The following is an 18,120-nucleotide window of genomic DNA, read 5'->3' on the forward strand; positions in this document are numbered from 1 at the left end:
CAAGGTCACATTGTTTTATTCTAGAGAGCCCGTGTGATGACACTTCTAGTTTTGTATATCGACTACTCAATTTTTTTCTTTTTCTCTTTTTTTAAAATTGTTCCCACATAAAATGTATAAAATGGTCTAACGACTTCTCTGCATTTCAATGGATCCGCCTCGTTTCTATAGCTACGTATTTGGACAAACAAACGTTTTACCAGTCATTTCCAGTTCTGAAAACTCAGCCTACACTCTATACGTTCCAGGCTTTGCCAGGAGACTAGGCAAGAACCGAGGGAACACTCCGCGAAATACTGAAAAACCCTCTTAAAATCATTTACCAGTGAACGATGCGGTGCGTTTAAACATTTTGTGGAAACTTGTTATTCCTGTACCACGAATTTTCCAATTGTCACTTATTTCCCGTGCTCCTATTGGCTTCGAGCGTGTCGGGTTCTGATTGGTTTATGGCACTGTTAACGTCTGCTGTGATTGGTCAGAGCTCGAATGAAAAGCGCTTCATGATCAATTAAATAATAAGTCTTACGATAATCTTTGCATGTTATCCTGCAGCAGCATTTTAGGATAATAATATTAAAGTTCAATTAAGACCGTACCTTAAGCTACTGTTCAAACAAAACGCTGTTAAAAATCCTACTTTTTTCAATATCAACTCAGTTTATTTTATAGTTGCCATTTTTTTCCACCCATGAATTCTCCTCGTTTGTCTCTAGGTTTTTTCCAGACCGCTGCCAAGTCAAAGTCAACAGATATTCGTAGAAATATTCTTGAAAAAGACCGCTGCAAAACCACAGCGGGGCATACTCTAACGCGATCAAACCCATTACGTCATACTTGTAGTGAGTGTAGTCCCAGGTGCGCGCGGAAAATTGATTCAGAACGAGGCCGCCAATAAATTCCCAAGTGTACGCCATTTGAGTGTAGATTAGTCCGCGCAAAAGTGTCGATAATCGTTTCCTTGTCTGTTTGTAGACTTGTTCTCCGCAAAAACTACACGTTCCATATATGAAGAAAGACCATATAGATGAGTAGCCAGTGAACTTGAAGTTGGTGAAATTCGACGATACGAAGTCCCAGAGGGAAGTGAAGATAATTTCGTACGAAAATCCAAGCATACCGTAAAATAGAACCCGAAACCAAGGATTAACTGCCATGAGATATGTGGGGGTTCACACGAATACAGGAAAGCTGAAATACAAGATACATGCAATTATTAGAGGTCAAGAAACTCTGCCATTTCTATATCGAACCAAGGCCAACAACATATTTTGTTGTTAAATAAATGTAAATATATGAAACATGTATTTGAACTGCGGGAGAAAGTTCAAATAGAAGAAAGATCCTCGCAGTCACTACGCAACCTCAACAGTTGCGAAAAGAAAGCCTGAAAAAATTTCAGGCTTGAACGGGATTCGAACCCATGACCTCTGCGATGCCGGTGCAGTGCTCTACCAACTGAGCTATCAAGCCAACTGGGAGCTGGTCATATTGTGAGTTCGTAATATACCCGTGAAGGATGAATAAATAAATGTAAATACCGTATTTTCTCGATTAAATTCGGCAGTTTTGATCCGGCGTCTTTTCGAGGCCGGCGTTTAATCGGGGTCCGGCGGTTATTAACCCTTTCCCTACCGAGACCCACTATAGTGGGTCCTTAAGTCATAACTTGGTCAGTATTTGTTCAACTACAGCGAACTTTTGTCAGCAAATTGGTCTTGGAAAGATCTTTGCATTTCAAAAGAAAAAATGGTACCCTCTGGTATCTATGATGTGGTTTACCACCCCTATGATTTGTGGAATATTTTCATTTAATGCATTTACAGACTCTCACATATCTCAGAGTGTTCTATGCGTCAAAAGCTGCAAAATAAGCTACTGTTTTGAGGTATACAGTCGACTCCCGATAACTCGAACCTTCAGGGGAAATAGAAAAAGGTTCGAGTTACCGGGAGTTGAGAACAAATGACCGGAAATAAGGAAAAACGATGATCCTGTGCACTTCTATTCATACAATGTACATTTTAATTTAATTTAATTTAATTTAATTTAATTACTGTATGTATGTGATGAAATGTTTCTATCGCTTTTTCTACTAATGAAAAAACGGTGTCTATGTGCACTTCTATTCATACAATGTACAGTACTGTACATTTTAATTAAATTTAATCATAATCGTAAGGAAATAAATGTTTCTTGACTACATACTCCGCAAACAGAACGTAACGTAACAAAACAATACTTGCAAAACACAAGGGGAAGACCAGATAATGCGGACGTCGGGTACTGCCACAGAGTTCATGGAATTACTTACTGGAAAGGCAGTTAACCGCAGAGATGGAGAAGGTATGCAAGTGCCATGCGCACTGCACTTCAAGGGACACCAAAAATTTAATGGAAATGGGGATGAAATGTAAACGACCCTGAACTGGACTGACTGGAAGAATACTCGCGATCGGTTGTTTCAAATAAATTCAATTTTTTGCTCTACAGTATTGTATTTTTTTGTTGTCACGTCTTGAAAAACGTAGTTCGAGTTATCGAGGGTAAAATTATATACAAAACGACCTGAAGGGAAATGAAAATTGGTTCGAGTTAGCGGGAGGTTCGAGTTATCGAGGGCTCGAGTTACTGAGGGTAAAAATACAGTAAATGTATGAACGAAATTCACGGGAAATCGATGTTGGTTCGACTAAGAGTCTACTAAGCGCCAGGGTCGAGTTAGCGAGGGTTCGAGTTATCGGGAGTCGACTGTACCTTAGTCTCCCACGCAGCCGTTTTTAGTGTCGTCACGCAACGCTCCTCCTTGCGTGACGACACTAAAAACGGCTGCGAGGGAGACTAACTGTACCTATCACATGAGTCGATCAGTGAAATTTTGTAGTTTTGAATTTTTTCGTTTTAAAACCATTTCTATCAAAGACCTTACTCCCTTCAGTTATCTTGATTTCAGAAATGAATTACACTCATCAAGACCTTTTAAACGGTACATTACATTAGCAAGCTGGGTTTTTCTTTACCGTTTTCGAAAAATAGGCCAAAAAACTTGGTAGGGAAAGGGTTAACGAAATGCGATTTTCAGCCATTTTTCCAGGTTGAAACCTAGGAGCAGTTTGTCAGTGCTGGACGATTTTTCCCTGGATTACCCGAAGTTACAATATTATGGTACTCTACATACGGCATGTGTACTATGTTGCAATCAAGATTTGTGTCACTAACAAACAGCACATAAACAATAATATGGGTAAATGATAAGAGTACAAAGTTTTAAGTTTATAAACGGTAATGACGCCAACGTGCTCCTCGTTTGTGTCAGCCAATGTGTGCAAATTATTTAAGTTTTAAGTATACATGATAATCTTCGAAAACCACAACTTCATTAGGTTCTTCTTCGTAGATGTCTGGCTCTAAATCCGCAAAGGGGTCATTTTCATCTACAGGAGTGGCTTGTTCCAGCGCATTGAAAAATGCCGCGGCCCTTTCTGTGAACTCCTGCTTTCCATCGCTTAGTGGAATAAACGCCGGGGCCCCAATCAAACGCACCCGGCGTTTATTTAAAAATCGGCAGTGTTGACCCGGCGTTTTATATACGGAGCCGGCGTTTAATCGGGGTCCGGCGTTTAATCGAGAAAATACGGTATATGAAACATATATTTGAACTGCGGATGAAAGATCAAATAGAAGAAAGCTCCTCGCACTGCGAACAGGATAGAGCAGAACGGAAAACACGGGAAGCGAAGAGAAGAGAAAATAGCCAAGTGAATACAACAGACCATGATAGACTAAAAAGAGAAAATTAGGAAAGAGCAGACCGTGAATCAAGACAGAAGACGCGCCACTAATATGAAAAAATATGAAATGAAACTTCTGCTGTCTATCTCTTAATTCAATTTTACGACTAGATCAATTTTGAGGGAATCAAATCTGCTCAAATAAAAGTTTAAAAATAAGAAAGGGGTGATAGGATTCATTATTGACTTTCCTGTCCGCAACCGAAAGATGGTCTTTAATGTGAGAAAGTTAAAAAAGAATGATAATTCACAAATGTTTCTTCTTGAACCGTATGAGTCTAATGAGAGAAGAACCGAGGAACTGATTTCTCTTTCTCATCTCCTCAGTTTAGTCAGTTATCCCTGTTTTTTAAACGGTTTCAAGTTAACATTTGACCGAGATTCGTGAGAATCAAATGAAAGAAAGATCCTCGCAGTTACAACGCAACTTAAGCAGTTGCGAAAAGAAAGCCTGAAAACCAACTGAGCTATCAAGCCAACTGGGAGCTGGTCATACATGTATTGTGAGTTCGTAATATACCCGTGAAGGATGTATAAATAAATGTAAATATATGAAACATATGTCAGTTTTGAACTGCGGATGAAAGATCAAATAGAAGTAAGATCCTCGCAGTTACTACGCAATTCATCCTTCACGGGTATATTACAAACTTTCATGTTGATGTTGATCTTTTCGCAACTGCTTAAGTTGCGTAGTAACTGCGAGGATCTTTCTTCTTTTTGATCTTTCATCCGCAGTTCAAACTATATGTTTCATATATTTACATTCAGACGCGTAGCTAAGGTTTCGATAGGGGTGTTCGTTGAGCCCCAAATCTTACTGAGCGCCGGAGGCGCTCTTACTAGGGGGTTCCGGGGACATGCTCCCCCAGAAATTTTTGAAAATCTAGGTTCCCAGAAACCTCATTTCCTGTATTTTGAGACCCATTTTAGGCAAATCACAACTTTGTTTTACAGCAGCTTTTTAAGCAATATACATCATTTCGACGGCATATTTGCTTCAACTTAAACAAGAAAGTTCAATGTACATTCTGCGCCCTGTCAAGTTCTGATAGCTATTCGATCCGCTGATAGTCATACACCAAGCTGGTAAACTGCATCATTCTCGGGTGTAGGCCTTCGAACAAATTGACTATCTAGACAAGATTGACAGGCATATCATATTTGATATGCATTAGAGCCAGGGCTCTGTCGTTCTGCAATCCTTGGCGCTGTGGGAGCAACTCCTACTTTCTCTGCCATGGCTAAAGCTAGATCGTAGATCTCGTTAAAGTGAGTGGGAAGATTGGTGCGAAGACGTTTGTAAGTTGCCTTTACCTCAGATACCATCGAAAACGCTTTGAAGATGTCGTTTTTTTTCTTCTGAAGGCTTTACAGTGAGACCCGACATATGGGAGAGGAAGGAGTAGGCGCAGATGAAGGTTGCGATAAAATCAAAGTCGGAGGATAAGACATAAGGCCTGAAGAATGGGTTTATGTCTCTATTTTTCTTTTGTTGATGTATTTTGACCAGAGAAACTTTATTTAAAAGGTTTTCTTCCGCCATTATTGATCTTCAAAGGGGGTTCGTTCGAACCCCTCGAACCCCCCCTCCTACGCGCCTGACATTTATTTATTCATCCTTCACGGGTATATTACGAACTAACAACATGACCAGCTTCCAGTTTGCTTGATAGCTCAGTTGCTTGAGCACTGCGCCGGCATCGCAGAGGTCATGGGTTCGAATCCCGTTCAGACCTGATTTTTTTTTTTCAGGCTTTCTTTTCGCAACTGCTTAAGTTGCGTAGTAACTGCGAGGATCTTTCTTCTATTTGATTTTTCATCCAGTTCATCCGCAGTTCAAAATATATGTTTCATATATTTACATTTATTTATTCGTGAGAATGTTGGACAAAATGTTTAAAATAAATACAATTTTGTGTGGAGTCCGTTCAAACGGTTTCAACATCGGCTATAATTTCTAAATAAACCGGCTCAGCGCGCCTGCGTTTCTGCGACAGCCAACGGCTTCAGCACCATCCAAATTTTTCGAGAAGAAAAGCCGAAATGTTGAAGCGATGCTGAATGAAAGTTTAAACCAATTTAAATTTGTTTCAACACGGTTTCCACAAGTTTTCAACATTTTTTAAAACTTTCAACAATGTTCAGTACGACCTAGTTAACGTGCTCAAACATTCGGTTCAACAAACGGTTGAAGCAATGTTGAGGCCTTATCACACATTTTCCCGCCAAATGTTCAGCGTCCGTCGCGCGCTTGCAAGCGCACAGCTTCCAGTTCTTTCCCGCCTAAAACTCGCGCGTAGGCGAGTCATTTGTTTACGTCTCTATAATTTAACCAGAAATTTACCTTATACCTCGTATTACTTTGAAAGAAAAATGACCAAAATCTGCTTTTACTAAACGGTCTATTTCAACAAGTTTTCAACATTTTTTAAACCTTTCAACAATGTTCAGACAGGACGGCCTGTTTGAAATTTTCAGCTCTGCCAACACTGAATAAGAAAAGCGAGCGTTCAAACAATTCCTTCGAAATAACACAATGTCACACACTCTAACTATTTTTAGTTTAGACCTTTTTACTGTTGCCAGGCATTCCCAAAGGCTACAGTGTCTGAAAAAAAAAACTGCTCAGTGATCGTAAACGTGGTATCGTATTTTTGAGCTGCGTGTTATTATATGTTTTAATACTTCCAACTTTTGCAATTTGCACCTATGTATAAACAGTAAGAGTTGAGTTTAAATAATAAAATGTCAAATGTCAAACATGGCTCTTGATACTAAGTGTGTGTAATCGCGTTCTCAGTATTGCCTGGCATGATTTCGTATGATAATATGATGGGCCGCGCCGGATTGCTGTCTTCATGTTCTTTGAGCGGCTATCGTTGTGTTTAATCAGGTGCTCCACGGGATGTTCCGCGATTGCCTAATCAACAAAACCGCGTGTTATTTTGGGAAATTTTCTTATCATTCACTCCAAACTTGCGTTAAGAATGAAACATGATGAAATATTTATTCCACAAAATCGAATAGGATATTCTTGATACAGTGAACTGTAAAACTCGCCCTGGTTAGTCACTGGTTAGTTGAATGTCGGAGATAAAAACTTACCTGTCCTAGCTGTCCGGCTTTCGGCCTCAGTTTGTACCAGTGTACACCACTATGGCTTTTCAAGTATCGTTTAAGAGTTTTGGCAATGGCTCAATTTTAAAATTGGTTTTAAAGGACTGCATTTCCCAAGGTCCTGGTCAGTAACAATTGTGTAGTGAAAGAGAACGTAGTTCGTGACTGCTGTAACTTTGCAGACCTTACTGGTCAAACTTTCCTTTGAATGTGCTGAAATCTATTTACAAGACAAAACACCCCGCCAGTTAGGCGGAAAACTTTACGGATCATTGGTCACTGGGCAGTGTTTATGCTACGCCTTGAAATTATAAATAATAAAACAGCCACCTTGGATACTCAAATGATTCGATGGCTGTAAGCTTACTTCTAATTCCGTCAGATCAGGTAGTTTAAGAAAGCTTTATTCTCAGCAGTAGAGAAGATAGCCTCCCTACGTGGTCTCAATTATGCAAACAGTTTCGTCACATCGGCTGTCGAGTTGTTTTGTTTTCTTTCAAAACAAGCAATTTAAAATAATAGCGTACAGAGAAAGACCATCGCCCTCTTTATGGACAAAAAACGTTGTCCATCCTATCAGCTTATTCGAGGAAATAAGCTTACAGCGAATTGTAGAGCGCCAAAATCATTCCTAACCCCCGTTGTTTATTCCTGGGATTACATCACTTTCGAAAACATTCGCTAAAAAAAATCAACTTGCTGGAAAAAGTACAAGTGTTCTTACGTGAAAACAGATGAGAATCATCTACATATTAGTACATACCTTTTGGAATAAAAACCCAGCGTTTCTGCAGAGTCACTCTCACGGTCTGTTGCGGGCAAAATAAATGCCAAATTTTAATAAACAAAAATGATTGCGTGAGACTAGGCACCACTCCTGCTCAGACTCCTCTCGGTTTTTTACAAACATGGCGGCCTCTTTGGCCTCTAGAGTTTAGAAAACACGACACGGACAGTATATAAAATGGTTAGTACATATCCTCAAAATTCACCGTTTCCTGGTGGCTTTGACCTCCACCATCGCCTCAAGTTAACTCAAGAAGCTAAAGACGATGATTTGTGGTACATAACACATCTATCAATGAGGTGACGTTTTTAAATTAAGCTACTGCCGGAGAAAACATCTGCAAACATTTTAAGCTAAATAATTGGAAACATTTTCACACAGCCCTATACATTAATTACACATGTACCACTGTCATACCACAACCCTCTTCCAAACACGGCATAATTAATGTATGGGGCTATGCGGAAATGTTACCGTTCGAATTATAATCGAGTTTTTAATTTTTTATATCATAGAAAGGATATATCAAGGACGGTGCCTTCTAATACCGAAGTATTTTTGCGCGGTTTATGGCTATGCGGGAAAAGCAGATCTTAGCAAGGGCTATGGAAATCCAAAAAGAAAATTGGGGGTAACCACGTATTTTTAGAGATAATTAAGCAACAATTAGTATTCTAAAAGCAGTAAAATACAAAGCAATGTATGGCTTTTTTTTTCTAAATTGAAGCTTTATTATCTCTGAAAAATGCATGGTTCCCCCAATTTTCTTTTTGGATACCAAAAGCACTTGCTAAGTTCTGCTTTCCCCCAATATGCGCCGATCAAATCGAATCTTCAACATCCCCCCCCCCCCCCCCCCTCCCGGGCAAACCCCGGGCATTTGACTATTTTCTGTGCTTGAGAGTGGGGAATTTGACGGGTAAGGCCTTCCCGGGGGTGGGGAATTTGACCTTGCCTGGGTGGGGTGGGGAAAATTGAACCGGAAGTGTCAGGTTTCAAATCGCTTTTTTGGGGGCAAAAAAAGCTTACAAAAAAGGTCTTCAAAAGTGAGAGTGCTTAAATATTAATTATTGTTATAGATTGTATATAAACGATGTAGATTTTTTATACAATGAGTCAAGCTGCGCATTTGTCCCGCATTTGTGTCTGCAGAGGTTTTTAGAATAGCCATAAAACAGCAGTGAACTGTTAAAGAAAAAAACAACATTGTCGAATGAAAAACCACCGCTTTGGCTTAAACTGCAGAATACCATGCCACTCGAACAGTCTACGTATCCGGCTAACTCATTTTAAATATGTTATTACATGTATGTATTTCTCGTTAAACAACCTTTGCCATGTTTCGGAGTTAGAACAGCTTACATTTGCTAATTGACATTGTTCGACTTGATAAATTCAATTCCCAATCATTAGTTTCAATGTTAAAGTACTGTTGTGGTTTTTGTAGTAACTCATGACAGGAGCTGAAAACGATTGTTCATTAGGAGGGGCATTTGACAGACAAATCCGACGATAAGGTAGGGCATTTGAACACCATTTTGGCCTGAGTGGGCGGGAATTTGAACGATCCAATCTTCAAAAGTTCAAATGCACGGGGTTTGCCCGGGGGAGGGGGGGGGGGGGATATTGAAGTGTTTCGAGTTGATCGGCGCAATAGTTCTAAGCCACGCAAAAATATCAATGTTTTTAATAACCACCACCCATACGAAACCTAAGTATCATGAGATATGCAGAACGTTTGTGCATTAACAATAGTAGGCACTGTCCTAAAGATTAGCAGGGTCTTGAAAACTTTTAAAATAAAGCTGACAACGTGGAAAAAATCTCTGAAAATTATTTCTCTTAAGATGGTTGATTCCTACCCAGGAAGCAGAACTGTAGTATCTAAGACAAGGTTATTTACAGATTTGAAGCTGTAGATTTTATGGATTGTTGTTTTTGTAATTCTCTTGTGCTTTGTACTTGTACTAAAAGCTGTTCATGCTGATTTTACAGTAATAGTGAAGAATAGCTGCCCCCTCCCCCTCCCACCCAGTTAATCTGTCAGTCAACTGTTGATGAACGTCAGGCAGCGTGGTCTAGTGGTTAGGGCGCCTGGTTTGAAATCCGGAGGCCCCGAGATCAAGTCCCGCTCTGACCGCTAGCTGGCATTGTTTCTCGGTATCCCCGAGTTCAACTCCTCGGCCGCGTTTGTAAATAGCCAGCTTGTCTGCCTCCTGCCAGTTGGGATTTTTAACCATGTTATTTTCAATTAATTTATTTCTTTGTGAAGTTTTATGCTCGGCCCCACTAGCACTTGTGCTATAAACACTGCCGAGGGTAAATAAAGGTTATTTATTATTATTATTATTATTATTATTATTATTATTATTATTATTATTATTATTATTATTATTGTTATTATTATTTAACTTTCAGCCAACAGTTCTCTGCCAGACTAATGACAGATAACTGTCAAGGGACATTAGAGAAGTTTTAAATAGCAATTAACTAACCAATAGCCTGCTAACCACGTGTCAGTCAGCTGTACTATTTACAGCTGACTGACAAGTCACCAACATCTTACGCATTGTCAACCAACACATTTTAAGATTTGGTAAAACTGTCAGTTACCTCTTATAGCCAACAATGAGTCAGAATGGCTCCAGTATCAAACTGGGGTGTTTGTGTGTCAAAAGCAACACGCATTTTAATTTTCTTTGATGTTAACCTAGGGACTGTTAGACTGTTACTGTAGCTGGAGTTCTTTTGAACTACTCCTACTATTTTGGGAACTTAACTGTAGCAAACAAACAAAATATTACAATATTATGTTCATACATGTTTGGAAAAAGATAATTTTTTTCACTCTATTATTTCTTTATGGTTACTGCTTGTTGATTTTGGATTAATATTCTGCATTCTATTACAGCCCCAAGCGTGATGTTTTTGCAGCAGGAGGTTAGTTTTGCATACTGTGCTTTATATGTTAGTGTTCGATTGTTTTTGACAGTTCTCTTTTTTCCCCTGATTTCTATCTTTCTTAACCAAGTTTAATGTTGCAAAGGTTTAAAAATATTGATGGTAAGTAGCAATGTTTAAGGGCAGCGATAGTTTTTAGATTGAATCTTTTGTTCTTTGGAATAATAATTATTCCAAAGAATAAAAGATTCTAAAAACTATTGCTGTCCTATAATTATTATAGATGCATGGCCTGCCAGTGTCAACCAAATTTGTGAATTGAAAAAGATTGAATGTGTGTGTTACTGTTGTACTTTAATTTGGTCCTAGTTTTAAAAATGTTTTTCAAAACCAGATTGATGTTTCATATTTTTCCTTAATTTTGTTCTAAATTATGATAATGAATCTGAGATAAAGCAATGTTAATTAAACTGTTTTAAAAATTCTCAACCAAAAACAAAATTCATACAACAAAGTACATGGACGTCAATATATATACAGGTCTGTACAGTTAAGAAATATATCATCACCTTTCTTATAGGCCCCCTTGGCTTTGTGAAGCTTTTTAAGATGGATACACTCCTCTATTGTGGAGATTTCAAAGGTAAAGATTTTTGACTTTTTAATATTACAGGGGTTATTGTAGTCATAATTAAATTAAAATGATTTTATTTCAAAGGGTAAACATGAACACACAAAGCAACATTTGGTAATAGAGAAAGAAAGATGGTAATGATTAAAGAAAGATTTACATCCACAGCCCTCTCAAAATGTACCTTCTGCAGCTTGCAATTTTGCCTCTTATGACTTGCCGCTATGCTGTGTTTGCACTTGAGCATTTTAACGTGGTAAGGCCTGCTCCAGATGCCACTCCACTCATGTGCCAAACCTAATATTCATTTAAGTTTGACTCTGGAGCAACTTAGGAGTGACGACTGATTGAGACAGTGTACTCTCTGCCACACCAAATTCATCAAACCTCGCAGAAGAGAAGTAAAACTGCATGTGTGACTTATCATGGTATGGAGCTTTGAGCCAATCACAATTGCCGACAAACAATTGGTAATTGATGCATTAGGTTTGGTACATGAGAGGAGCAGCGTCTGAATCAGCTGCCGCTCCAGTGTCGCATAATGTGGCAGACCCTGTCGAACTCAACGATGTTTGACGCACCAAATCAATACTGCCCAGGGCTGTCAACTCTCCCAGATAATCTGGGAGTCTCCAGATTTTGAACCGTATCTCCCGGTCTTCGAATTTATGTCTGTAAGCTCAAGATTTTGAGCCATATCTCCTGGTCTCCAGATTTATGTTTGTAAACTCCCGATTTTGAGCCGGATGTCTCCAGATTTATGTCTGTATAATCTCCAGGATAATTGACGAAGTTTGCTATTTGTCGTAGTCTCGACTTTCTGAAATGCGCAGTGTTGTTTCTGGTACTGTCTAATGTAGGTCCCCCCCCCCCCCCCCCGCCCCCCACTGAAGCCGTGAATTTGGCCTTGATGCGACGCCTCCGTAAGGCGCTTTGTTATTGCTGGCCGGCGAAGTCATATTCTCCATATTTGAAGAGGTGTGAGGTTGACAGCCAATTAGGCTTGGCACATGAGTGGAGCGGCATCTAGATCAGGTCTAACTGAGTTTACTGAGTGACATAATTAAAAATTTCATGAGTGTCAACATCTGATGATACCCATGAAACAATGTCCAAAACAATAGCAAATTTATTGCGGTAAAGTTTAACTAAATGAGTATGCTATGCAAAGGCATGGTTTAGTTCAGTAACGAAAGTCAAGATGACAGATATTTCTACTTGCATTGGCATGTTTCATAACACATCTGGTGTCATTCAGGTCACTTTGGCTTCTTATGCTCAAATAATAGCAAAACATGTCATATTACCTGCAGCATATATAATCAATGGATATATTCTTTACTTACATGTACATGTAAATTACAGAGAGAGAGAAGCAATCTATCCCTGGGCCTGCTCTTTTTAATTTCCCATATCACATACTAAAATAATGTATTGGCACATGTTCCCAATGTGTGTTTTGTTCTGACATAAGGGGAAATGTGCAGTTCCAGAAAAAATCGATACCCACCCCAAGGAAGGTCATCAGAAATTCCTAGTGGGAGGAGGGTCTTAAAAGCCAAAATTTTAGAAGTAAAGTATAAAGCTAAACTGGAATTTCCTGGAGAGAGGGAGGGTGCAAAACAAAAAACCTTCCATGGGGGGAGTAAAGATATTTTCTGGAACTGCCCAATTTACATCTTCACTAGAGTATGCATAATTTTGAACGATACACATCGAATCAGTTTCAATTGCAAGGTATGATTTTGCCAGATGCTACACGAAATTTATTTTGACTGATAGTACTGTACCAGGACCTGTTTCTTTTTCACTGCAGTTCTTGACAGGTTTCTTTAATTGGTTATTTGAGTCAGTGTAAACAATTTCACAGTTTACCAAAGTTAAGTAACTTGGCCTCAGTAAACATTTTAAAACTTTCCCTAAGACCCTATAAAGAATTGCTGAACCGCAACATTCCTGATTAATCATAGTAGAATCTAGTTTCAAGATAGTGATTTATATATCTCAGGTAAGTTATCAATGATGTTTATTTCTGGGGTGACATTCATGTTATTATTTATGTGTATAGCTCATGATGGAAAGATTACAGGTTTGGAGTATTGCCATAGTAACGAACATTGCTTCTGGACAACATCCTCTGATACAGCTCTCAGGTGTGGGATAAATGTTATTTTCTATTAACATTCAAACTAACAGTTGTCATTGTGAACCTCAATACATTAACCTACTGTAACAGACTGCTGTCATTTCAGCAGATGAGTGCTAATAGATTTGAAAACCATGAAGTGTTAAGGTCAGTGAAAGGAGTCAGGGGGGGAGGATGGCATCTAACCCACCCCTCCCCCCTTCCTTTGTCTTTCAATGTGACCTTTTCTGTTGACCATTGGCCTCCATTTTAACTCACTCCAACTCGACTTTGCCCATTGTTGTTATTGTTGTTATTGTAGACACTCATACTCATAGTATAGTAAGAATGATAATTCAGCCCTCATTCAAATAGCAAACTTTGTCAATTATCCGGGAGATTACAGACATAAATCTGGAGACCAGAAGATACGGCTCAAAATCTGGAGATTACGAACATAAATCTGGAGACCAGGAGATATGGTTCAAAATCTTGAGACTCCCTGATTATCCGGGAGAGTTGACAGCCCTGTGATGTGGACACCATTTTAAAACTGTATTCAAATTAAAGATTTATAGTCATGCTCATTACTGTTTGTTTCAGTTATTGGGACTCCAGAAAGGGATATGGCGCTCCTGTGTACAGAATTCTGAGTAAGTGTTGTAAATCTTTTCTCTCAAAACTTCCATTGAATACACAGTTAAAGAGACTTTTGAAAGTCTTTGCGTTTGTTTTTCGGTATTGAAAAAAGCACTTACAAAAATAATGTCATATGTATAACTAACATGCATGTTACATGAATGTTATAGTAGTCTGACAAGGTTTATTATTGGCTGCTAAGCTGCCTGTTGACCTTTCAATAATTATGGGAGCAACATACCTAGTAATGCCTACTTTAAAATAGTATTTAGAGAGCAGGGATGGCACAATGGTGAGAGCACTCATGGTCGGCCATCAATGTGGCCCGGGTTTGATTCCCCGACTTGGTGTCATACGTGGGTTGAATTTGTTGTTGGTTCTTATCCTTCATCCCCAATAATATTCCACTGGAATGAACGGTTTTACACCATTATACTGTATGTCGTTATCTTGAGGATAAAACTGTCTCTGTCATTTCACGACACACTATCACAGATAGATTAGCATACTGATGAGTGATCCCAATCAGATTACAGCACAATTCATGTTAGAATGCTAGTACAACTTCCAGATTTACACTGAGATTGTAATTATTTTACATATACTGGTGTGCATTTTGCTTGAGTGCAGGAGCAGGGATTCTGCAGTGCTGATAGCACTTGCCTCCCACCAGTGTAGCAGGAGGTTCGATTTCTGGACTCTGCGTCATACATAGGTTGAGTTTGTTGTTGGTTCGCGTTCTTGCTTCGAGAGGTTTTTCGGGTACTCCAGTTTTCCCCTCTCCTCAAAAACCAACACTTCTAAATTCCAATTTGATTTTGAAAGTGTCCCCAATTAGTGCTCTGTGTTAAATACATTGACACTTAAAGAGATTTTTTTTTGTTTTATTTCTTTATAGGTCCAAACAACTGCCCTTTTTCTGCATGTGGTTTGAACTGTTCTGATGAGACTTTAGCAGGTGCTACAGAGCCTTATGGTGAAGATGTCTGTATGTACCTCTGGTAAGATCTCATTTCTTCCAACTATTTAAAAGATTTTTTTTTATTGTCTCTCCAGGGGTCTTAAATACTACAATGATATAATTGGTTGCTTACATTATTTGTACCCAGGATAGAGGTAAAGTTATGAACAATTAAGCCAAAATGTAAATGGAACACGCAGATGTACCAGAAATTTTGCAGAACAAGTGGACAACCCTTTGTCCATTGATCCACTTTAACTTAATGTTCCACTTGCACTAAATTTCTGTTTCTAGTTGTTTGCTTAGTACAATGCTGTCACATATTTTTTTTTATCTAATTTTTGATCAAATTTTTTTGATTGGAAGTTTGCAACTGAAAATGAGGCCTTATGCCTGGAATGAAAAGAGAAATTTCCATTTGGCACAGAAAGTTTCTTGAATTACAAACCATAAAGATTGGCTAAATGGAAAGAGATGCAGGACCAGTTTTTGAGGTACAACATTTGATTTTAACAGAAGTTGTGTCTTGTTCATGCATCACGTCATAAAATCATGTTAGGTTGCCTGTTTTTTGGTGCAGTGCATAGCAGGCTGTTACCACTTCATAATAATTATGAGCAGGTTTATGTTGAAGGATGAAATCAAATTTCCTTTGAGCCTACATTGACTGCTGAGTATCAACTTTTTTGTAGGGATACAAGGCAACTTAATGCACAGAAGCTTTCACAGAGTTACATGGAAGTTTTTACAGATTCCCACAATGATGAAATAACACAGGTAACATGATACTTGTAACTGAATGTACAACGTAATAGATCATACCGTCATTTTACCGTCTCCAAATGATCAGTAACTGCATCAGCTAACGTGTATCTTTTCTGTTTCACACCTTTGAGGAGCTGTAGGAAAGCTGTTGAAGAAACATGTTAGTGTGTGACATACTTTGCACTTCAGCCAAATGAACAACTTTGACACATACAACTTGTAATATTGTCAGACCCTGTTTGGGAAACTCCAAATCCAGATTTTGCAATTCAGTTTTCAGATTTCACGTTTTTTTTATTTTTTTAAATCAGTAAATGGATTTTAGATCCAAGAAATCCATCACTAGGAGGGACTTTGAGATGTGTTTTGTTTGGGAAATCCAGACAGTGGATGAATTGTGCAAATTTCACATTTTTCTCAGCTACAGGCTGTCATTTTGTCCAAGATATTTGTGGTTTAACTTTAAAGAACAGAAATTCCATATTACGAGTAAGGAGTGTCTTTAAAAGTGTACAGTGTATGTGTGGCTGAATTCATGACCCTGAAATTTCAAAGATGTACAAATTTAGCCTTTGAACAGTATAATTTTTTTTTGTATCGATATTCGATAATTAGGAAATTTATATTTGACGTGTTGATCCTGCATTTATGTCCCAGGTGGGTTACTCGAGTATAAACATGACGGGGGGGTCCGACGGAGCCTAATATTTTGCACCCAAAAAAATACATATAAGATTGACTTTTGTTATTAAATTTAGCAGAAAAACTAACACGGAGAGATTTCGACGTTTCGATGACATCCTGTCATCATTATCAAGAAAATGAAGAAAATTTACATAAGTAAGTAGTGTGAGGTCACTTGATGATTCACTGGCTTAGAACAATAGACTATTGTTTTCAGTTTAGTTTTGTCTACTTACTTATGTAAATTTTCTTCATTTTCTTGATAATGATGACAGGATGTCATCGAAACGTCGAAATCTCTCCGCGTTAGTTTTTCTGATAAAAAAATACATGGACCTTATATTGTGCACCCAAAAAAATACAAGACTGGACATTTTAGACCCAAAAAAATACATGACTTTTATACACTAAAAATGCAATTTTAAGAACAGTATACATACTGCCTTTCTGCTTTTTGCTGCTTTCTTTCTGCTTTCAGCTTAAATGGCGTAAGAACTATTAGCCTGGCGGAAATGCAAACTCAAAAAAATACGCGCAGATTTTTCAGACCCAAAAAAATACACGGTTAAATCTTCAACCCAAAAAAATACAGGAGTTGAAAATTTTAGACCCAAAAAAATACACCCCCCCCCCCCCCCCCCCCGTCACGTTTATGCCTGAGTAACCTACCTGGGATTTATGTGTTTTACCTACCGGAATACAGATCAAGTTCAGTCCCACAAAGACACACCAAATGGCTTCTGGTTCCACCGTATGTATATTCTTGTATTTTTTTATCATCAAAATTAAACTTCATTGGTACTTACTTACATAAATGATTGTTTTTCTGTTGAAGAAAGATTATTACTAAAGTCAATTGTTACAATGGGGCCCATTTCTCAAAAGGCCTGATACAACTGTACCTTTCCAGGTCCCAAAACTATTTTACTTGCACAATCTTCCTCAACAAAAATTCAGTGAAATTTCGAACAATTTTATGTTGGTAGCAAGACATCAATAAGGGAACTTTTCACTGAACATTACCACCGACTGACGGCAAACTATAATGTAAAAAGTACTTACCTGGTAAATCAGCCCAGTAAGTCATCGGGACTTTTGAGAAAAGGGTCAGTGGTATTGTTCTGCAGTGTTCATGCATGCCTACACCACACATGCTGATGGATGTTTTGAATCAATTGCAGGATGGCTTGATTTGTTTGTTTGATGTATCAAAAGGAAGTGAGGAAGACTGCCTGGATTCTGTGCTTAATACAGACTCCTCTGTGGTATGGTAACATTATTAATTGCAAAAGTGGTGGTAATTTGCATATTAAGTATCCTTATACACTGTAGGTACTGTTGTGGTAAATTTTTTTGATATGTGTGGGAGTAAGCAAGGTTTACTTTCACTAATAAACACAAGGTTTTGGTTTTAGTCTTGGCAGATGCTGGAAGAAATGTACTGTGCTGTACATACTGTACTGCTATGGTTTGTCGGGCATACATGTACAACTGTTATGAAATTTTGACCGGGAATGATGGATCTATAACTGAACACCCCTTTAGAAAGTTGAACAACTTCTGCATAGGAGCTTCCAAGATTAGATGCTTTTGCTGTGTTAAACTTTTAACGGGACACTAGACTGTTCACAGTCCCCCTATTTTTCCGTGGGATTCTTGAGACCAGTACACTTCGATGTAACCGCCGCCATCTTGGTTTGTAAAAGCGAGCGCGAT

At 38.5% G+C, this 18,120-nt stretch overlaps 2 protein-coding genes across 6 annotated transcripts in view; one reads left to right on the plus strand and one right to left on the minus strand.

Annotated features, from left to right (window-relative positions):
- On the minus strand, positions 1-7,816 carry LOC146476189 (transmembrane protein 229B-like). 2 transcript variants are annotated; one of them, XM_085114726.1, is made up of 2 exons: positions 7,675-7,816; positions 1-1,191 (listed from the first exon to the last, which is right to left on the minus strand). In XM_085114726.1, exon 2 carries the CDS (start codon positions 1,155-1,157, stop codon positions 657-659), a length of 501 nt encoding a protein of 166 aa, XP_084970852.1. In that variant the 5' UTR covers positions 1,158-1,191; positions 7,675-7,816; the 3' UTR covers positions 1-656. The 2 variants fall into 2 exon arrangements, with proteins under 2 accessions (XP_084970852.1, XP_084970853.1); XM_085114727.1 differs by lacking the exon at positions 7,675-7,816 and adding an exon at positions 6,900-7,273.
- The window catches only part of LOC146476190 (WD repeat-containing protein 89-like), a 25,121-nt gene continuing 14,777 nt past the window's right edge, over positions 7,777-18,120 (plus strand). For 3 of the 4 annotated variants that reach the window (XR_014865656.1, XM_085114724.1, XM_085114722.1), the window contains exons 1-9: positions 7,777-7,997; positions 10,610-10,638; positions 11,180-11,242; positions 13,299-13,383; positions 13,959-14,008; positions 14,893-14,995; positions 15,648-15,732; positions 17,108-17,155; positions 17,586-17,669. Coding sequence is in view for 3 of the 4 variants with exons in the window: in XM_085114724.1 (XP_084970850.1) it covers positions 7,876-7,997; positions 10,610-10,638; positions 11,180-11,242; positions 13,299-13,383; positions 13,959-14,008; positions 14,893-14,995; positions 15,648-15,732; positions 17,108-17,155; positions 17,586-17,669 (669 nt within the window). In the remaining variant the exon portion in view is untranslated. The remainder of the gene's footprint in view (positions 7,998-10,609; positions 10,639-11,179; positions 11,243-13,298; positions 13,384-13,958; positions 14,009-14,892; positions 14,996-15,647; positions 15,733-17,107; positions 17,156-17,585; positions 17,670-18,120) is intronic. The other variant, XM_085114725.1, reaches the window with a different exon arrangement.

This window comes from Pavona decussata, unplaced genomic scaffold (genome assembly GCF_977016875.1).
Source record: "Pavona decussata unplaced genomic scaffold, jaPavDecu1.1 SCAFFOLD_78, whole genome shotgun sequence".
NCBI lineage: Eukaryota > Metazoa > Cnidaria > Anthozoa > Scleractinia > Agariciidae > Pavona > Pavona decussata.